At 39.1% G+C, this 22457-nt stretch overlaps 1 protein-coding gene across 2 annotated transcripts; it reads right to left on the bottom strand.

Annotated features, from left to right (window-relative positions):
* Positions 1 to 120: 120 nt before the first annotated feature.
* LOC132264692 (aquaporin AQPAn.G-like) lies at positions 121 to 21373 on the bottom strand. Of its 2 annotated transcripts, none has more exons than XM_059764978.1 (6): positions 21149 to 21373; positions 20236 to 20400; positions 13155 to 13348; positions 5744 to 5887; positions 1311 to 1520; positions 121 to 1248 (listed from the first exon to the last, which is right to left on the bottom strand). In XM_059764978.1, exons 2-6 carry the CDS (start codon positions 20252 to 20254, stop codon positions 1060 to 1062), a joined length of 756 nt encoding a protein of 251 aa, XP_059620961.1. In that variant the 5' UTR covers positions 20255 to 20400; positions 21149 to 21373; the 3' UTR covers positions 121 to 1059. The 2 variants fall into 2 exon arrangements, with proteins under 2 accessions (XP_059620961.1, XP_059620960.1); XM_059764977.1 differs by having other exon boundaries at positions 20236 to 20337.
* Positions 21374 to 22457: the final 1084 nt, after the last annotated feature.

The following is a 22457-nucleotide window of genomic DNA, read 5'->3' as shown; positions in this document are numbered from 1 at the left end:
GCGAGATACATTTTGTCTCCAGTGGCCACGACACAATAACAAATCACGGAATTTCCTGTTTATCTCAAGTCCAATGTCTGAGAAATTGCAGAAATCGTTTGAGCATTAAAAGAATTGAGATCTACATACAAAATATTTTATTACACTTTATTTTGCACAACATTATATATTTATAGATATAACATCGCCTAACGAAAAGTGGTTAGTTGAGTTTTACACATTTCAAAATATACAATAAAAAGAGGAGAAACGTTAAGACGAAAAAAGATTCAAATGCGAATCATTCTGATTCTAAAACTTCGCTTCCTTCGGTAGAGTTGATTTTTTTTTCTACTACTCTATAGCTTATCGTTCTTTTTTATTTTACTATTTTCTTACTTGTTTATCTGTCTTTTGCATAGTGGGTTGAAAGTTTGTTTACCGAAAAGTTTGCTTGTTTTTTTTCCTGTCGAAGGAGATTAATTTTATTGAAGTGTTTACTGTGAATTCTCAGGAGTTGAGTTGAATATCAAGTTTCTTAGTCACCGAGGATGAAGATGTAAACTTTTTACTCTCTACACAGCAACTCTATGTAAAATTATTTGTGGATGAAAGGTAATGGTTAAAGGTACGATGGTGTATATTTACAAAGAAATTTCATGAATAGTTCATGCTCATTGTATTCACAAAAAAAGTACAAATTGATCTCTGTGCCAATTAGGCACACAAATGAATTTGAAGAGGCACTCACTGTGACGATTAATAGTTCAAGTATTTGAGTAATTTTGATGATCTTCCCCACTGCAATGCATCAAGTGAATGTCTCCGGTATAAAAGATACAAAATACCCAAAATGAATGTCCTTAATTACGCAGAATATCGAAAGCAAAATATCTCTTTCTCTACTTTTCCAATCTCCCATTCAGTGATGCTTCTTTTTTGGTTTTTCGCAGTGATAAAAGCGAGAATTTTGTATGACAAAAACAATAATTAGAGATGACGATCTCACATTACGCTTAATATAATTTAATTGGAGACGTAAAAGATGGTAGAAGTGATGTGTGGAGAAGCTGGATAAGCCTAGAAGTCGTAGGATGAAGCTTCTCCGTCTCCCTTTTTCACCTTGAAGATGAAGCGATAGACCAATCCGGCGATGATTCCTCCCAGAATGGGGCCCACCCAGTACACCCAGTGATTCTCCCAGAAGCCCGTCACTACGGCGGGGCCGAAGGTCCGAGCGGGATTCATGCTGGCGCCGGTGAATTTAATCTGCAGGTGAGAAATGTCGTTACTCTATTGATTCGCGTGATAAATCATGGGCAAATATTTACCGCAGCCAAGTGACCAGCAGTGATGGCGAGTCCCACGGACAGTGGTACGGCGTTCTTGTTGTCCGATCGACGGGGATCACTCACGCCGTGCACAACGAAGACGAGGATGAAGGTGATGAGAGCCTCAATGAGGACTCCCTGGGCCGGCGAGAGATCCTCGTGGAGCATCGTGTTGCCCAGATTGCCCACATGAGCGGTCGGTGTGCCAACCTGAAGGAGGAAAGAAACAGATAAAATCCATCAAGTTTGTTTGGTATGTTAAAATATTTTTTATTGATTCTCTCCACAATCATCTTTGCTGAATTATTTATACTCGCATCACATAATTGAGTGTCCAAGAAACTAAAGCGCACAACTTCCATGTGAATTAATTTGATTTCCTTGACAAATCATCCAACACACAATGCCAAGGAAGTTGTCTGCGTGATTCGTCCACAGGAAGACAGTGCTTGCGAGCGTCTTTTTTTCATGGGCAACAATGTCAAAGACACATGGCAAAGTGGTGAATTATAGAAACAATGAGCCACATTTTTCATTCATGCAAACTCTGCAGTTACTAATTTGAAAAGGTAGCACCAACAAAAGACTAAAAGTCACGTTTTACCAAACTCTAACTATGAATAATTGTGTGGCATACTTTGCAATTTCTCTGCCAAGTGCAACATTCGCTGATGGGAATATATTGCATTATAAAGTCTTTTATAGCGGCATAATAAAAATTATAGTGAGATAGACTTGAAGTGCTTAGGAAATTTATGATTCTTCCAACGTCTTTACAGCAAAGTGCATGTAAAAATTATCAAAATAGAATACAACTAAGAGAAATATGAAACACAATTTAACTGCATAGAAACTAAACAGCTTCAAATCCCTGGTCTACTGTTACAGCTCAAATATCATTTCGTTTGATTACAATAGCCGCAATCTTTTGATAAGAAGTCGCGTAGCTCAAGTAGATAAAAAGAGAGACACACGAAAGCCAAGCAAAATAGCAATAAGATATTTTTTCATGGTTTTGTGAATGTCAATGGCAAAAAGTTTTCAATTCAACATTGAACTTGATTTGTTGATGACACGAGAGCTTTTTCTTCTCCCTTCTTACATTTTGTGATACGCAGAGAAAAGGTAGGAAAAAGATTGTGAGAACGTTTTTTTTTTCTTCTCGTTTTACATTATCCACATGAGATTGAGATCACGTGGAAATCCACTAAAATACAGTGAGTGATTCACTACTGTTCAGAAGAATGAATCCGTCAGATTTAATTGCGGTGTGTTATCTAAAGACGGAATAACTTTAGGAGAGTGACGTGAGATTAGAAGTTTACAAGCTTAAGAAAATTTATATTTTATATGCAGAATGTTATGAAACGCGACATCTCATGACAGCCATATAAATTGATTATTTATCCTCCCATTGAGAATTTTAATTCACATTCCGAAGATATATTTGATAGCTTCCCCAGTGCTTTCTGTGCATACATATAATAAATTCTCAATTCGATGACTCTCACGTACCAATTACGCTGTATAACGCGTTAGATCAGGACAACCTTCCTTACTTTGTTCCCTTTACACTTTTCGCAACATCACCGAAGCGAAGTATGATATTGCACACTGATTATACCGGCCAGTTTTTTCACCGTGGAATTAATTGAATTTTCATTGTTTCACGTGCCCATTTGAGCGCCTCGGTTGACACGGCAGCCACATTGGTGTGTGCATAAATAATTGCTCAACATCCACTGCATCAACTTCTTTGCGCTCTCTCGCTTCCTCTTCCCGATAGACCAGCGCGCATATACGAAATGTATTAAATAACCAGTGTGTGGCATTTCATCTCTCTCTTCTCAAGTTCACGGCAACGCCGCATAAATTGCGAAAGTCTTTAAGCTGCTGTATTATTTCTCTGGCTTGAATTTCTGCGCGCACGCCAATGCGGAATTTAATTCACACACATTCACGACGCGCAGTGAAAGAGGTGAAAATTAATGGGGAAATATTTAGAAATCCCATACAAAGAGTGAATTTTCCACCCCAAAGGAGAGCGTATTGGATCGCGTTATGATAGCGAAACATGCAACCTCTCAGTTATTCTATCAACTGATCTGCGAAGGTGTGTTTGCGGTCTTCACAAGACCCAATTAAAAGCTCCCCAGCTGTGCCTTATCAAGAGCCACTCTGATTTATTAGCATTGTCCATCCATGTGCCCTTCCATTCTATGTAAAGTTGCAAGAAGACATGAAGAAAAGGATTCCACACCATTCTCACCGCGGCATTCATTGCACAATTGCATTCACAATTGACTTTTTTTCTCGCCACAGATTATCTCAATGGCAAGGTAACATGATGCCTTTTCGCGCACTTCTTAATTGCCATTTGATCATTTTGGCAGTGATGGTGGGCCGAAGAAGAGAGCACTTCTAGGGGTTTACTATTCTCTGAAATATCGCGAGCACAAACTACGTTCATTCAGTTCTCCAAATGCCAAACCAGTTTCTCTTTAATGTCCAAATTATGCCGACTTTTATCGTGATTTTATCAATTAAATATTCAAATTTCTACCTCTATTGATCTGGTTTCACTTGAAAACTTGTTCCGTGATTCTAAATTGACAAACCCCCGATGATCTTTAGCACCGCAGCAAGAGAGAGACCCTGGTTTCTTTGCCTCAAAGCCCACAAAAAAGTGATGGGGAGCCCCACAAAGCTCATGGTTCAATAATGAATGGCAAATACGGTGCTCCAGTGAGTCACACATCATTTGGCATTTGATTTTCACTCACTCTGTGAACCTCTAATGTGGCAATTAATTCAATCAAGTTGTGTGTGAACCGCGCAATAGAATTGATTGGAGTCGCTGAAATTTCGCGTAATTTACCAGTGAAATATTTCACGAGGATGATAATAATGGGAATAAATCCGGTTTTTCCATCATTCTTTTCTACGAAACAAGATCAATTACAGAGGATTATTTCTTCCCATGGACACACCACTTCTTTAAAAGAAAATATCATAATTGATTCAGCTGCTTAAAAATTATTTTTTGCGCGCATTTCATTGAAGTCTCAGCAATAATTCTCACTTGCCAGATACTTTCAAAGATTCCGGCTTTGGTAGGATTACAATTAAATCAATATTTAAAGTGACGTGAAATATGTTCCAAATGAGATGCACAGCTCAAGCTGTTATTTCTGGTTTTTTTCCACACGCCTCTTTGCATTGTTTAATAGTCCGATTAGTGAGAGATGATTTCTTAATAATAACACCCTCTTACCACATTTTTCCCACAATTTACCTATTAAGTGTTATGGAAAGTGAAATTAAGTGATATAATCTTTGGATTCAAAAGATAATAAAAATGCATTTATTTGACGTTGAGATTTGTATGAATCACTCTTTTTTAACAGAAAAATCGTGCCTTCCGCAATAGATTCACAGAACTAGAAACACTTAAAAGTATACATTACTTAATCTTCACTGAAATGTGATTATAACGAATTGTGCCTTATGACTAGAATCTATTGTTTTTACTTCTGGGAATTCATTATATCGATGAAAACACAATCGCGAAAGCATGACAAAGTTCGTGAGAATGATTAGGAAAAAAAATTACCCCCGGGGGAAAGATTGATCACTGAAGATAGAGGTTAACGGGGTTTTCCCTATGAGAATGAATTTTTCGTAAAAGCGATTGGAAATATTGAAGCATCTGCTGAAGGCAAGAAATTAAGAGGTGTCTCTCAAATGTTTATCCCACCGTCACATCATCATCTTCACGCTCGTCCCTCAAATGTGATCTCGTGAGATGAATAGCAAATCATATTTTTATGTGATCTTCTATGAGTAATTCTATCGTTTCACTTACATATATTAACTTTTCTTCGCTGCGATATTTTCTGCCTACACCCAGACTTTGACTGCACAAAGAAAGGATTAAGAGGGCTTTTGTTGTCTCTCACTATGCTGCCTCAAGTGCTCACAGGTGGCTGTGCGAGATATGTTACTCGCAGTGTATGGATATAACATAATTATTTTATTCTTGTACATATATGTTATAAAATCCTCACACTCTTCACCTTGGCATTTTACACTTTATCCAGTTCAAGAGTACTCATTGGGAAAATATTATCGCCCCGAGAACAAGTGCTTCGCATTAATATCACTTCTCCACTGAGACTTTCTCGTTGAACTCTTTTTCTTTCTTATACTCCTCGCCATCTCACCGCACCACCTTGTCGCCCAGTGTTTATGCAGTTAATTGCGAGCAATTGTGGGGCCGGCCCTCGCAATAATTGTGCCACTAATTGAGTGATTTGTACTCGAAAGCACGCCCTTTAGGCCCCATGAGTGATCTCTCTCTCTGCCTCCTCAAACAACCCATCGCGCAGAGTGAAGGAGATTTATGGACCACACAGACAGTTTTTTGGGCTTACCTTAATGAGAGCAGCACCGGCGATGGCTCCAATGCACTGACAGGCAATGTAGAAAACTCCCTTGAGGATGCTCACGTCGCCAGTGATGACAAGACCACAAGTCACAGCGGGATTTACGTGACATCCACTCACGTGGCCGAAGGCCTGCAGAAAGAAGAGGCACGCGTTATAAAGAGCACTCAAAATAAATCATCAAATATTTTTCGTGGTTTATTGTGAACTGAAAAGGCAATTCATTGCACAAAATCATGTACCGTAGCGACTATAGTACAGAAAAATCATGTAATCAGTGAAGTTAATTTAATTGCCACTCTTATCTAGAATCTTAACCATTTAAGCGAAAAACTCATTTCCCATATTTCACTGATAAACACTGTGCCATAATCGCGAGAGGAAATCTCTTAGAAAGCTAACATTCTTACAAAACGCGATCTCGTGACCTCTCATCTCAATTATTGTTTGCCCCTTGAATCAAATTGAGCAATAATTTCTCTTCTGTGCTTTATTGAAATGTGTGGAATGTCTTTCTCTGCAATCTCCTTCCTCTCAATACAAACTGTCCATTGCGCAATTTTAATTGTAGGGTAATTTAGCGTAATAATGCATGAAGATTCAAGTGGTGCACATCAAGAGAGAGACCACACGAAAATGCCGTGAGTTTATTTGCTTTAGCACTTTTTCTCGTCTCCCGTGTGTACACGCCTTTTTTTCATGACTTTATATCTCCATTTATACTCTACGTAATTGTGCTCCACATATCACAAGAGCGAGAAACTTTAGCAGACACTTTGTAATCATCCACGAAGCCGGATGATTGTAAAATTTAAAGCTCACCGTCACATATTGGATTATTCAATGAGATATTCTTTGCTGGATTATGCGTAACCATTTAAGCCGCATGTGTTGACGTGAAAATTACTTTATACTCTCTCATTATTATTCTCATTTTTCCTCATTCGCTCTGGCTTTGTCAAACATCATAAAATGCAACACTTTATGCGATCACTTGGCAGAAGTGATCATGTGCAAAATGTACGTGATCTTCGCGATCTAATGTGTCTTTTGCAATAGGCAAAATTGCCATAAAATTGAGCATCAAATGGGCAATAAAGGTGCATGAGGAAAATACACAAAAGAGGGAAATGATCGCCTCATTTGGCGAAGCAATCTTTTCTGCGGAATGGAATCGACTCGTGATCGCGAGCCAACAAATGAGCAAAATGCCTAAACGCGACATCAAAACCACACACACGGGAGCACGCAAAAAAAGGCTCACGCTTGAGAAGAAATGCTGAAAAAAGGTAACGTGAATGACCCAAATTCGGTGGGTTTGCTTGATCGCGAACTTGAATCGCGAAATGAATAACTTTATGATCGCTTTTTTACACCTCTCCGCGTACATCCACTCGACTATTTATTTATTATTACTTAATTTACGGCTCTCCGGCTTCATTGAAGAGATTTGTGTGGTGCTAAAGCGGGCAAAAAAGCGCTCTTTTACCCATAGTGAGCAGCCACTTTGATACATTAACAAGCCACAAAATCTGAATTAAATCAATTAATAATTTTTTCGCGATTGAACTCGCTCGGACGATATTGTTGGCCTGTCTGCCTTGGTGTGAAGAATTTCTTTTATTTTCCATGGTGCATGATGTTCTGGTGTGTGTGACACAAATAAGACCGAAAGAAAAACTTTGCATCTTTTTTCTCGTCAGCCTCCTCCATTGCTCCTGACATCAATTGGTGGTGATTGATGAAGGGCAAAATTTAAATGGGTTTTTTTTATTCTGCGCGCCACAGAAAAATATGGATATTCAGAGAGAGACTTCAAGTGTGACTAACCCTTTCTTTTTGCATTGAAGTTGCAGCGGAAAAAGGTCTCTTATACAATATCTTCCCGCACACTTCAGCAAATGCCGCGAAGATCACTCAAGATCGCCTATTTATCACGCATGATTCGCAATCAGTGCTCATTGGACGAAAAGTGATCTTTCTCTTCGCACGAGTGCTCTTTTGGGAATATTAATTAATTTTTTCTCAAAGTCACCTGTGCGAAAATGCGAAAAAAGCCACGCAGAAAATAAATCGTCAAATAAATCAACAGAGACGCCAGCACGTCTATCAAGTCCACCTTATGGCTGTTTCAACGATGAAACCACTGTTTATTCGATGCTTAATTATGTAATTCTTGAATTTCGTTGTTCAGCCTTGATCAGTGATCGTGAGGTTCATGTGAATCAATCTCGGGCACTTTTTTCCACTTCTGGGAAGCAAAACGCGCGCAGTCGCGATGGTTTTACAAATTATACGCACAGAGACATCATCAATCGACTTTCGGTCAAACAGTAAAAATTTACTGCTGAGAGAACTACACAAGATCACGATCGCCAAATTGATCATTCAGCTGATCAACAAGGGGGCCATTCCAATAAAAATTAATTGAGCTGGAGCCAATTCATGAATGACCACTAAAATTAGCTTAATGCGTTCATTACAGTAATTCCAATGGAGTATTTTTTTCCACCTGTGAGACAACTTCTTCACGATCGTAAAGCAGGCTTTTACGATCGCATGCAACTGTTAAGTGTTGTGTCTGCCTTTTTCGTGTGTGTGTTTGTCTCCCATTGATATTTTGTGCGGTCATTTCGCATGAGCTATTATCACTGTTGGAGCTACAAATTCAAATTAACATACTTATGGCTAATCATAAGAAGGTGTCTATCAAATTCGCAATATAATCCCACATTCAAATGCAGTCATACAAGCCCATAAAAGGCATGTCTTTGGCCTCTTTTCCTTTGATCCCTACCGCCAAGTGGTGGCTTTGCCCACGAAATGAGCTGATTTTTTTTTTAATAAACCTCATTAAAAGTGTCAACATGTAGAATTATTGTCACCGTTTAACCTTTTCGCACTCTTCGCAGAATTTATCTCACGGGAGTAAATATGTTTCTTGAAATATTGCAGAAATTTTGCATGATCACCAGACAATTTCCACGATGGATTTATACGATGAAATTTTGCCATATGGCAATCCCTTGACGATCTCATACGCTCATATTAGTGGGGCGCGCACGGGCTGGTGAAGTGAGAGACCGAGATAATTTAAATGGTGCTTTGAATTAATGGTAAAATGGTGTGTAGAACAAATTCAACACAAAAAGTCACGAACAGCAAGAAAATTAAAAGTGAAATATGTGCATAAATCATACCGAACGTGTGAGCTATTCAAGTGTCGCCATTGAAGCTCAAATGCGCCAAAGAGTTTGATGACATCATTTAACCACAAGCCAGACACCGTGGGGCACATGGGAGCACTCTCTCAAGTTTGCCCCTCGCGATCATTGATCGAGAGACGCGCGATCGCACGAGATCAATACAACACACGCGGGTCTCCAGGGAAGGTGAGATGTGAGTGACCAAAGTTGCTGCTGCTGCTGCGCTCGCGGCAATATTTTGGCCCAGTTCGCACGAGCCATGTCCGGTCCTCCATGCCACCTCCTCGCTGGCCAACTTGTATTACCTCATAATGGCTGTTCTTCAGCTTAAATCGATTAATGTCGAATTAAGCAGTTTTTTTGCTCCTCCACTTCTTTTTCGCCGCTCTTTTGCATTGACTTTAACGCTTACTTTAGCATTGTTTTTCAAGATCTCGGGCAATTTGATTGCCGGCCACGAGGATCAAGAGTCGACGTGTTTACCATCGACACAGCATGCAGCATAAATCATCCAGGCTGTGCACGAGATTGAGATTTCAGAGCTATGCTCGAAGAGATTGAATGTGATGATTTATTCAAAGCACCACATAAGTCATCTCCCCAATCATACATTCAAATATGATCGGTGCCATTAACATAAGCGATGCGTGGGAAAATCGTAAGTGAAAGAGAGATGATCGTCAATAAGTGAAAAACACAGGAGGCATTTGAGGCACACAAAAAAATCCAATCACTACTCTTTTACCGTGTCTTGTTTGCCAACAACTCGTAAAACTTCACTGTTTGAATGTTGCGCACTGGATGAAAGCAAAAGTGATTATTACTTTTGTAATTGTTGAAGTGATCTCTCAAAAAAAAACCTCCGGCCGTGTCACTGCTGTCTTCATTCACAAATCTCATAGAGTGAGAGATGTTACTTACGGCAAAAGCATAAAAAAACGCTTTGCGGTATGAACATAATTGTTTGTGAAAACAAATCAACCTTGAAAGACGCAGAAATTGGACGCCTTTTGAGCAAATATGTGGGCAAATTCGTTAATATTTTTATAACCTACTAAATTTTGGGATGAAAGAATATTTTCTGTAGGAATTTATAGAGATCTCCACTGTTTTAAAAAATCGCCTGATCACCACAAAATTTATTACAAATTGTTAGCAAAATCACGAAAGAGGAAAAGATTCATTTTTTTCTTTATTATTGCGCAAGAGATCAAACGATAATAAATAGTTCCATTTTCATGAGACACAGAGAGATGAAAATTGAGTTAATGATTTACTGTAATCACAGAAACTGACATGCATTTTAACTCACAAATAATCATGACAAAGAGAATCTCTTTCATATTTTCCCCCATGTGATTTTTTTTTTCTCTATTGGAACCATCATGATCAACGCATAATAGGAGGAGAGTGATTACGTTCAGCGACGCGATTAATTTATCAGTGTGTTTCTCAATTAAAGGCAATTTACTGTGAGTGGTTTGTCAAATAGAGGTAGGGTTTCTCTCTACCTCAAAACATCAACTTGACCCACATCTCTCGCTGTGAGTCAAATATTTATTAATTGTGAGGATCACAGCAAGGAACACCATTTAGTGATCATCACCAGACGATCGCCGGTTTGTTGTGGAAAGTAAAAGTGGCAATTTCCGTTTGAACACACGAATGACCCCAGCTCGCGATAGGTAAACAGTGGCGATCGAGTGATCAGCAATCGATACCTCACGATGGAATTTTATTGACATCAAATGAATAGGCGATTAAGATCAAGCTGTACGTGAGATCATAGAGGCTCTCAACATGCGTGTAAATTTGAGATCATCAGCAAACTTGGAGGTAGATTATTAGAACGAAAGTGAATGGAGCACACTTAATGGAGGGATTATGCATGAGGATCATTTAGTGTGAGATCCCTCTCTGGCGCGTCTCAACTTTTTATGCGCGCACAAGCATTTCCACTTCTTATATTCTCACCTCGAACCGCGAGGAAGGTTCAATCATCCACGCATACACATAGAAATTGGCGCGACATTTTCATTTAAACTTGTCGATCGTGATTGAACGATCTCAAGGTTAATTCGTCTACCATTTGCGATCCAAAGAAGATTGTTGTGTTGTAGGAAAAAAGTTCACTTGCAGAATGATTCATTGAGTGTCACTATTGTGTTGTGAATGGTGAGAGATCGGCAGGTATTTTAATCTTGGAATTTTATCTGTGCGCGCACACTTTTCCCTCACGTGGATGATCTTCGGGGTCTCTCTTCGCGATCCTTCAACCGATCGACATGGAGATAATATTGAAATTGACTTTTTTCGCTGTTTACCATCCACAAAATCGTGTCGCGCTTTTGCAAAATGAAAAATTATCTTGCTGAAAGTGAATGAGGATGGCATGAATGACATGGAATAAAAAAAGTAACATTAGAGTCACAGTCGAGAAGTTCACGGGAACGTGCTTTTGAAGGAGTATTACAAAATCTCCTGTTAATTGACCCACCCACATTTTTCACAAGCATCTCTTGTTGTATGATATTTCATTCAGTTTCTTCGCAAAAGTGTGACACTCAAGATCATCACCATTGAGCGGAGCAGCGCATTTCTTAAGATCAAGTGGTGATCTTGAGCACGTTATCTGACAGTTTCCTCGCTCCCGCTCTCACCACGTGTTTTCATCACCCATTTGCCCTGGCAATCACTTAGTGAATTACACTTTTCTCGGCTGATTAACATTGAGATTTTGCGATTTTTTGCACGGGCCGCAGTGGTAGTGCGTTTAGCTTTAATTTGAACGATGTAGGTCAGTTTGGAGCCGCTTGAAAAACCGACAAAGACCAATATGGTGCAATCTAGTTGTGTGCTGCTCCATTGCAAACGCATGATACTGATATTACTCGTTTTCTTCATGCTAAGTCAATGCACTCTCTCTCAGTCATAAAAGGTGTGCTCCATCCATACATAATGGATTTTTTTTTGCCTCCACCACAGTCATCAATTATCTTCAAGTTTGCACCGTGTGCTGGAAAATCAATTGAAATCATCGTGAAATTGTGCGTTCCCTCCCTCCCTCCAAAAAAGTGCCTCACAATTAGCATAATTTGCATCAGGATGTCAAATGCTAATTGATTTTTGTGTCTCACCAGTTTTTGACGGAAAATTTGGCTGAAAAATCTTTGTTTGTCTTTTGTTTTACACAACTTCCAAAACAACTGATATTTTTGTCACACTGCAAATTTGGTTGAGTGTCCGAGAAGTGAGTGGAAATGGAGGAAAGAGAAAAAAACAACAAGTTGGCGGAAGAACTAATCAGACGGTGTCTTCCTGCTCACAAATTAACACATTGTAAAAGACGACAGAAATCTTATCTGTACGCACAAAATTTATGATATCAATAAACCTATTACGGCACACTTGTATATTGTCGCGCTTGTTGAATGCTCTTCCAAAGGGAATCACCATAGTGGTGATATTGAGCTTCTTACGAAAACTTATGAGATTAACTCACATGAGCTTTTTCACAGTATGTATTTGCGTTGCTGATAAAACTTGAGTGGCTATAAAATGAAATCCACTGTGATTTCTTCTGTTAAGACAGACGATTATGGATATTGCAGAATATCAATTAGAACCTCTGAAAATACTGCCTGACCTACGGAATATCTGTAAAAACTTCAGCATAAACTGATCTATCGTATAAATAAATGATTAGACATTCGCCTATAATGTGATGCTCAACGAATTAAATACCGTATTTAATGTGTTGTCTATTAAAATCGTATTCAATGTTCCGCATTGTCCAGAATTTTACGACTCAAATAAAATAGCGACAATTAATGCAAATTAGAGTTCCTTCAGTTTCTGACAATCTCACGCAGATTCTCGAGGCTCATCATCTGATTGATTGCTTAGAGACGCTTCGGTGGGCAACATTGGTAAAAATGCTGTGTATTGCATAATCTATCGACTTAAATTTTTCCTATTGTAAAGTTTATCTCGCGTCTTAAGTATTTCCACAGATAATTCTTGGCGCTATCGGTATTAACGGTATTAACTGCTATTAATTAACAAAAACTCCGCAATAATCCTATTCATACAATTTGTTCTTATCGCATGATTTTGCAATTCCCCTTTGCAGAAATATCGCAACATATTATGTGAAAAAATCTTCGCAGACGCGCTCAATTGATTAAACTCACCTGTGCCAGAGTGGCGACCACGAGGCCGAAGGTGAAGGCAATTTGTGGCAATGACGGTGTAAAATCACCCCATCCTGTGGTGCTGCCAATACCAATTGACACAAGAAGGAAGGTTCCAAGAAATTCGGCAATCAAAATCCTCCAAATATTGCGGTTGTCTGTGATGTCAGAAACCCCGACAATTTGCTTCATTCCTGCAATGAAAAGAAAAAGGTCATGTTATTAAAAATTCACACTCACTCGCGGTGTCTAAATTGCACTAAAGTCGCATTAAAAAATTAATCCGGCCAATCAATCTCACACGCGTTAATTTTCCCAGGTGCAAAAATTCATCTATTGATGGGAGATTTTTGGGGTTGGAGCCAACACGATGATTGACACAGAAACATATAAATCACCCGTCAATCACGCTAATTATTGCGATAAATATCAAAGTGTTGAGATACTTCTCTCCAAGTCATGCATCTCAATACTGGCTCACTCTTTGTTGCTTTTTTTCATCGCACAGCCAACAACAAGTTCACCAGCAATTTGGCATGCAGAAAACATTATTCAAAGTGTATTGCAGCGGCAATTTTTGCGTCCTTTCAATAACACTTAATAACCACGGAAAATATATAGTGTGTGCGTGAACGCGATTTTTCAACACGAAATCCGCGTGCGCTGATAGAATATAAATTATTATTTGAAAATGATCTCAATTGAGTGGGATTTGTACACCTCCCTATCCCATATATAATCATTTGGTGGGAAATTGTCGTCAATTGCTTCTTGTAATTATGACCTTCCACACGGTGCAGTATTTACATTCAATTCGATGCATGTATAATTTAAAAATTCATGTCTAATTGGGAAATTGGCAGATATTCAATTGCCCGCGGGCAATTTTCATCTCTTAACACGCTGTTGCGCGCTCTTATCGATGAAAAGTCAATGTTCTGCGTGATTTTTGCCACCAGCATTATCGCCAATTTAGCACGTTTTCCCATATAGTTGCTGTCTTTGCAGAAATGTCTTTCATTCCGCCTGTAATTATTGAAGACAATTTGTGACCCATGTCAGATAAATGCACCTGAAATTCACTATATAACACCCAATTTGATACACAATCCACTCACTTGTGCATACTTGCAGCACTCTCGATCAATGAATAAACCGCGCCTTTTTTGTCAATTCAATGAACAAGCATCATGACTTTACAAGCCACGTGAAATAATTGGCCACAGATAAATATTAAATGGCTCGAGTGTAGAAAGTGTGCAAAAAAATATTGGAAAATGGCCCTCGACTCTCTCGCAATCCTCTATATTATCTCTGGAATGATCAAATTAGAAGGTGTGAGAAGAGATTTTGTGCAAGATTGCGCTGTACGTCTTTACATGGGTGCGCAAATTAGCAAAATGCGCCAAGTCTTCCGCGACAAATCCTAATAGAGAGTGCAAATAAATTAAGTATAGAGTATTTTTTGCTCCCAACGTGCTCACTGTCGTGACAAATCACTATTATACTGTGCAAGAAATTGCTATGTTCGCCAAACACCCTCCGCATCACACCGTCCGAGTGTGTGTATTTAATGCACACGAGCGATTATTTGTACCACATCGCTCTCGCCACTGCACAATTGTCAACCAACCTTCCTGCAGGCTTTCACGGTTCCACAGCTTTGAAATTACGGGAATCATTGTGTGTTTTTACACGGTGAGGTTGGTGGAAAACTTTTCTTTTTCTCAATAGCACTGAAATGCGACTGAAAGCCAATTGAAGGCTTCGCGAGGAGTGAAGTGACTGCTAAAAGCTCAACAGAGAGTCACTAAAGGATTCAGAATTGACAAATTAGGGCAGCAATGTTAATTGATATGCTGAAAAGTGTGTCTGAGAGGAGATTTATTTAGCAACTGCAGACACGTTCAATGAAAACTGCATCCACCCAAGTGATCAATGACTGATAACACTTCAATATCTAGACTGACAGAGAGTGTTGACGCTCGAGGGAAAAGAGTTCTCCCCCCGTGATAAAGCGAAGATAAATAAATGCGGGATTAAAGACCAAAATTCATCAATCTATTCCACCTGTATCCCACACATAAATTACGAGATTTCACTCTTCGCAATGTTATGCGAATGTGCAAATCAAAGGTCACAGTCTGACAGAAATTTCGGATACACTTCACTCAATAATATTACGAGAGTTCTTGTCCCCGAAACATTTAAGAGTATATGCGCTCTTCTCCCCAGGAAGATAATTTCTTCAGAGCACAGCGTCCTTGCGGTGGCTTCAATATCTTCGCGGTCTCTTTCACGTTATATTAGCTGCAATTTCACGCCATATCTTGGCCTTGAGCGGGGCTACAATAAGGTGTTATATGGGCATTAAAGAGAAATCTCTTGATAATGAAATGAGCGCAGAAGAGACATTAGACGAGGATAAAAGGCTAAAATCTGTGGTGACGGAAATTTTTTTTTTATTGAAGCATTACATTGGAAAGTTCTGCGATATCGCATAGAAACACATACACGGGGGGCTTCGGGATTAGCGTTCTCTTTGAAAGTCTATTTTTCGGCCACAACGTGGGAAAATGTGATTAATGCAAACCCCGTGAGAGACCTGACTCACTCATGATGATTACCACTGCTGGCGCGCGATAACAGACAAATTGACGAAATGGCTCGCGAAAAAAATGCACATTCTTTCACGTTGTGCATAATTAATTGTTCACGTTGAGATGCAAAGAAGGAAGAGGGAGAAGTATTGACTTTCTTGCCAATTAATTACACCTCAATGTCAGGTTCATTTAGCACGTTTTGAGCATGGTGAGCAGGAGAAGAAATGAGAGACTGTTGCATAAGCATTTCTACGGGCGTGTGCTCTTTTGTAACTCTGAAAAGCTCACAACTTCCACTTGATTATCACCCATTCATCCCCGCCCAAAGGAGTGAAATGTCGAGTGTGTCTCAAGTGAACTTATGAGATGCATTCTACTAAATAAATTACGCACGACGAATGGCAATTCTGGCATAGAATGAAACTAGAATGCAAAAACCTGTTCGGAAGTAACTTGTATGTACAGAAAAACGCCACATAATTGATGTGTGTCGCAATGAAAAATTGCAAGAAGAGAGTGTAAGACGAAAAAAAAGAGGCTTTTAGGAATAATTTGAGAGCTAAACACGGCGTTTATTTGTGATGGGAGAACACGAGCAAAACGGAGCTAAATTGAGCTCGCGCGACAATTCACTTGTCGATCCAGTTTAGTTGATGGAGAATTACATATTATGCTAAATATCTGTGTCACATTTGTCTCTATCCGATGAGGTAGTTGACCCTCCTTCCTTCCAACACACTAATATTGAGTTCATTCATTATTTGTCGAGATATTACCGCTATTGAAGCCTCTCTTTCCTGGCCCAAACGCATATATGCACCAGCACCTAAGAGAGCCTCCCATTAGCGCTCGACATTCAGTGGCACGAAGAGTGGCACTCTTGAGATAAGGAGTCAATTGCTCGGCTGCTGTGCACAGTGGTTAATTGTCGGTAAAAATGGGAATATGACAAATGCGTGAATTACATTCTCTCTACAAGTTGCACACATTAAGCCATTTCTTCTTATCACTGCAATCAAACAAACACCATAAGTTGCATTGCTCGAGCACCGGAGAGAGAGACAATAATTTGCTAATTAAATATTATTTCTGGTCTCGGCTCAGCCGAAGCAGACAGTAATCACGCTTTACTGCTAGAGATTAGCAAGCAAAAAAATTCTACTTCGGACTTAAGTTGAAAATCAACAAAGAAATGTCGTAAATCTCTCTGATGCCCGCTCTCGTGCGATTTCTAGTCCAATGCTGAAGGGATTTGCGGGTGAATAGATAAGATTCTTTCTTTAGATCGCCTTGAAAAAGAAGACATTTTCATTATTCGCCCAATTGATATGAAATAAAATGTGAAAATTTTCACTTAATAATCCCATTTCACGCAATCGCTGAGGCAGAACCATTTGCCTATAAATTTGGTTCTCAGCGGAAGTTCGAAGAATACACACAGTGGGCAAATTGGTCGCTCGGTAAATTACTTGCTATTTAGACCAAAAAGGTTCTAATAAATTCATGCAATTTTCTGAAATGCATTCGCTGGTATAATAAAATTGTTAGGATATACGGGAAATTTTCGCTTAATTACGCCTTCCTTGGGAATTAAAATGCAAATTCATGCAAAAGATAGCGTTTCAATTTCGAAGGTAAAATGAGTATCGTTTTATAACTTATTTTTGGACATCAAAAACATGAATACAACTACAATTCATTTAATCTACAAAAAACGTTAATATCTCTTCACACATTAAGACAGTAGAAATTATCTAATAAAGCTGATGAATTGTTTGTGTTTCATCAATATTTCATTTAATCTTGATGGATATTTTACCATTCGAGCAATCTCGATGCAGATCATTTATCACGAGTGTTCGGAAGATTACTTGCGAACCCTTCCTTTTCATGAAATTTAATGAGACATTAACATTCGCATTTTCGTATTAAAAGCGAAGAAGCCAAATGAGACAGATTCACGTAACAAACATTCACTAGTAATTTCCTTAATTGCTCGTGTGCCATTTCTAAATACACCTTCATTCGCACACTCTCAATTTGGCCTTTTTCACTCTTTCTTTCCATATCTTCTCTCATGAGTGATACACGTCCGTGGTATTTCGTTTCAACAATAAAAATCTGCCATAAACAATGGCTCTCGATTGAGATAAAATGCTTGCAAAGTCGCGAGTCACTCCTCTGAGATTTATCAAGAAAAAGCATGTCAATTTGATCCTGTGAACAGTGTGCAAAAAATGCTCGCTACAGTGAAATCAATTTGATTCATATCTGGAGACACGCAGAAAAGTGATTCTCAATGGGTGAGTGACATAATTGCAATCTTGGGTGGTAATTTGCTAATGGCACGAAAACTGAAGAGGTGGAAGGCACCTGTGGGTTGCTGCACCGTGCAAGCCTCTCTCGATCATACACATATTTTCATCTAATTCCCATGCAATTCACGGCGAGCACGGTGCCAAAGAATTGACACCGAGAGAGCGGTTATTGACTGGCAACCTTGAAAATGGCAATTTTACTCTTACTTTCGTGCTCAAATAAAAGCTCTTTCTCACCACAAGTGTGCCCAAGAAGTGTGCAAAAAGCTACTGTTTTCGGGCCACACATGCAAATTCGCTGACAGTCGCACACGGAGCATTAATCAAGTCAATTGAGGTCCTTATGTTGCACCGTAAATTCATATTGAATTAAATGGAACAGATCATCTCTTAATTTAAGAGATTGCGCAAAGTTCATGAATTCCCAGTTCAACTACAAGAATGTTGTAAGCATGAAGAGATAAAATCTGTTCAGCCTCATGTGCTTAAATTTGCATAGGCCCGAATTTTTCGCAATTTTATCGCTCAATCCGACGACAATCCATCTCTGAATTGCATACGTTAATTGCTCTATGAGAGAGATGCTTTATAGCGCGTCAAGCAGAGCTACTGTGCTTTCAAAACACCGCACAATTCTATAATCTTCCAGTTGGCATTCCATCGACCTCTTCTCTGTGCAAATCACACTGATTCCCAATGAGAAAATTGGTGCAATGATGAATGACTAATAGTTCAAAAATTGACACTCAAGCTCAACGCCAATGATCTTGTTCTCATGTTGACTGTGGTACGCACAAAATGCCCGTACACACACCGTGAGCTTTTTTCTCCAATAACCCACTGAATTATTTTATAGTTGGTGCGATTGTGAGGAAAAAAAAGCAGCACGCACACCTCATCTGGGAAAGGTAGAAAAAAATGTATGGGTATGTATGCAAAATTTGCGTGAGTTTGCACAACCCTCATAGTAATTAAAATGGACGTGTCGACAGGTATCTTCTCTCTATATCGCCTGACTCTTTATCTCTTTTTAAGTAAAAATTTCTCATGTGAGATAAATAGTGGTGAAATGAGTGAGTCACAGTTTAATTTAATACTGCGAGATTCCATAAAAAAAAACTTTTCCTATAGCATACCAACTCATTTTCACTGGGTGGATGCATTTTCTTGAGAAACTTTTTTCTCCGTTTTATTTGCACTTCTGTGCACGACCTTAAAGTGAGTCAATAAAGTATAGTTGAGAAGATTTAGCGCATCATCGAGATCGTCTTCACAATTCAAGGCAGATTAGAAAGTTTAATTACAACCATCACATTGAGGTGCACTCAATTGACCACCAACATTACGATCACAGAGTTCAAATGCATCTCATATTCATTAAATCATGGTCAATCTGGGCTCTTTTGCACGTTGAGCGATGTACTTTTTCAGAGACCCACGGTGAAGAGAATATGAGGCAGAAAATGACCAGTTTAGTGGTCAGAGAGCAAATGGAGTGTTATCTCGTGCTGGAGATCTTTCTCATAGCTTCCAGAGCTTTCACCCTTGCGATTCGATCGGCAAATTGTTAGGTAACGTCTCTCAAATGCGACTCCCTGTGAAGAGTTCACAGATTTTGCTATCGAATTGCAGGAATAATCCTCTCTAATTTCGTTGACAATGTGTATGTATTTTATAAACTGTGAAAGCTTGAGGCATCCCACCTTCTTCGAACGGTGAAGACAGGTAGAACATTTCACTAACATGTTCCACTGGAAATTACATGATACAGCACCAAGACAGAGTGAAAGAGGCTTTGGCGTATTAATTTCAAAAATTGATTCACCTCAATAGACACGGAAATTTCATCGTCTCCTCAATTCCACTTAAGATTCTGCTCTCATGGCTATAATAGCAGCCCACGAGACAAGTATATTGGTAGTTTGAGAACACTAAAATTGTAATTAATTTCACTCTGCTCTGCTATTAACTGTAAAATTCACCTCTTCGCAATAGGAGATACCACAAATCACACCAAAAACGCGACATAAGGCAATATTTCTTCCAATCACTCATTTCAATTACAGGTGAAATCTAATACTTTTAATTGAAAGGCATACACATTGCAGGAGATTTATGGGTAGCTCAGGTGGAAATATTTTAAAATTGTGCTTGACTCACCCTTATTGTCTGCAGACATTTTGCCCAATGTACTTTGAGATCCTCAAATATCCTTTCACTGTCTTTCAGTCGAAGTATTCTCAAGAATTTTCCCGAAATCCACTGGTAGTTTCCCCGAGGCGATGACCGTTGCACGAATAGCAAGAAAGAGAACAGAAAAAATATCTAATCAATTAGGTTGTTTGTTGCTTTTTTGCCTTTTAGACCAACTACTTAAGACAATTCATCTTAATCTTCCTACGAGCGATAACCACTGACTTATTAATGGAAATTCTTGTTATTATATTTTTGCACAAAAGAAAAACACCGCGAAAACCACAAGAACTTGTGCCCATTCAATTTCACTTTTTTTTATTCCAACAATAGGAGTGAAGGTGTCACACAATAAATTTATCCATTTATGATATTCGTAAGAATTAAGAGTGTGTTTCTTTTTTGTCTGAAAATACGCAGCTTCACAAACTTATTTTATCAGTTGCTGATGATGAAGAATAAATATTGTAAAATTGTTTCGAAATAATAACATTACTTTTAAAATTGTTCCGCACTTTTCATTTCTAGTACAAAAACATTGTGTGTGAATACTTGAAATTAATTCAGGTGTGAGACAATTAATATCACTCTTATATTTCAATTTTAAAGCACTCTGTGCCAATTTTGCCCAATGTTCAATGGCAAACCCATCGAAATAAGCACAATTTCACAAGACTCTCCTAACTCTGAAATAGATTTTAGAGAGAGATCAGCAGATCTTTAACGGGATGTCCACCTCTTGCGACAACTAAACATCACAAATCACTCACTTTTTTTTACACAATGTGTGGTTTAATTTTATGTGGTTCTGTTTCTTAATTGTGCGCTCTTTGACAATTTTTTCTGCTTCTGAAAAATCCTGGTGTTTCTTTTTAATTACCGTTTCAGAAAATTGAAAATTGTGTCGTGCAGCGCAACAGATGACAATTTCCCAATAATGTCCTCACCACAGGGCGGTTGCCTGTTGATACAACAGCTCGTGGACAAGAGCAGAAAAGTTATGAACGCTTGCGAGGCAATTTTTATGCGCCTAACACTGTGAGAGAGCTTGCAGCGGGCGTGGAAACCGTTTGGTAGTCGTGAGCGGAATGACAGAAAGCGGAGTAGAGTCAGTCCAAATATACCTCCAACATCATTTTAAGTTATTTCTCACTGGGCCGCCGCTCGCGAGGCATCGCGAGTTGCCGCGGTGGCGCCCAATCGTGGCACGCTCAGTGATGAGCGCGCGTCACAGGACTCCAGACCAGCTCATCAGTGGGCTTAGCTGATGGGGAGGAAATGAGGGAGCAGATAAACTTCAATTACCTGATAGTGATCGAGAGAAAAAAAACTGACTTCTCCCACGACTCGTGCCAACAAATGACCTCCTCTTCTCTCTCTGGACACTTCCTTCACACGAAGCAAATCAGATCGCCTTCAGGGACGATTACCATTGAAGAAGCGACGCAGATTCACTTCCATCGAGGAATGTCTTCAATCTGCAATGAAAATAGGGGAAATATTTGTATGTTGTGAGAAAGTAAGAATACCATTTCGCGGTCAGCAACTCTTATCAACCGCTAGTTCTCCTTGTTAGGGTCACTTTACCGCGCTCCAAAACTTCAGTTACACACTGAAAATATATAAAATAACCCACCAAGGAATAAACGATGCCTCGGGCAAAAAAAGTTGCGTGCAATCTCTGTCGTGTTATTGATAAAACTCTATGAGAATTATATCAATCGTGGTGTATTTATTGTGCTTATGGTGTGTGGCTTGCGAGACAAAAATATCAAGCAACAATCGAGTGAATGTCTTACATAAATTCTCAGTGATATTTCTGGCAGGATTGATAATATAAATTCCACCCTCCATTGTCTCTCCTCGTTCGCGACGAGACAGGTGAAAATTTCGATAATTCCGCGCTTCCCAGTACATTCGTGGTAAAACCATGAGTTTTTCCTCATCTAATATTTATTCGCGCATCAGCAGTAAATTTGATTCAATTCTATTCATTTAATGAGCAGAATTAACAGAGATTTGAAATGCAAGAGGGAAATAAAATAAAACTGTAGACAGTGGCGTTGAAAATCAAGAGACGTAATCTCAAGACAATCTTCTGTGTCTCACTCTGGACAAGCGAGACACAATTCAATGTCATTGGGGACTTTCCACAATTTTACCGCGCGTCTACGTCTTTTTTCTGCCGA

The sequence above is a fragment of the Phlebotomus argentipes genome, unplaced genomic scaffold (genome assembly GCF_947086385.1).
Source record: "Phlebotomus argentipes unplaced genomic scaffold, Phlebotomus argentipes genome assembly contig_2, whole genome shotgun sequence".
Classification (NCBI taxonomy): domain Eukaryota; kingdom Metazoa; phylum Arthropoda; class Insecta; order Diptera; family Psychodidae; genus Phlebotomus; species Phlebotomus argentipes.
The sequence above is the reverse complement of the archived record's forward strand: the minus strand, read 5'-3'. Positions and strand labels throughout refer to the sequence as shown.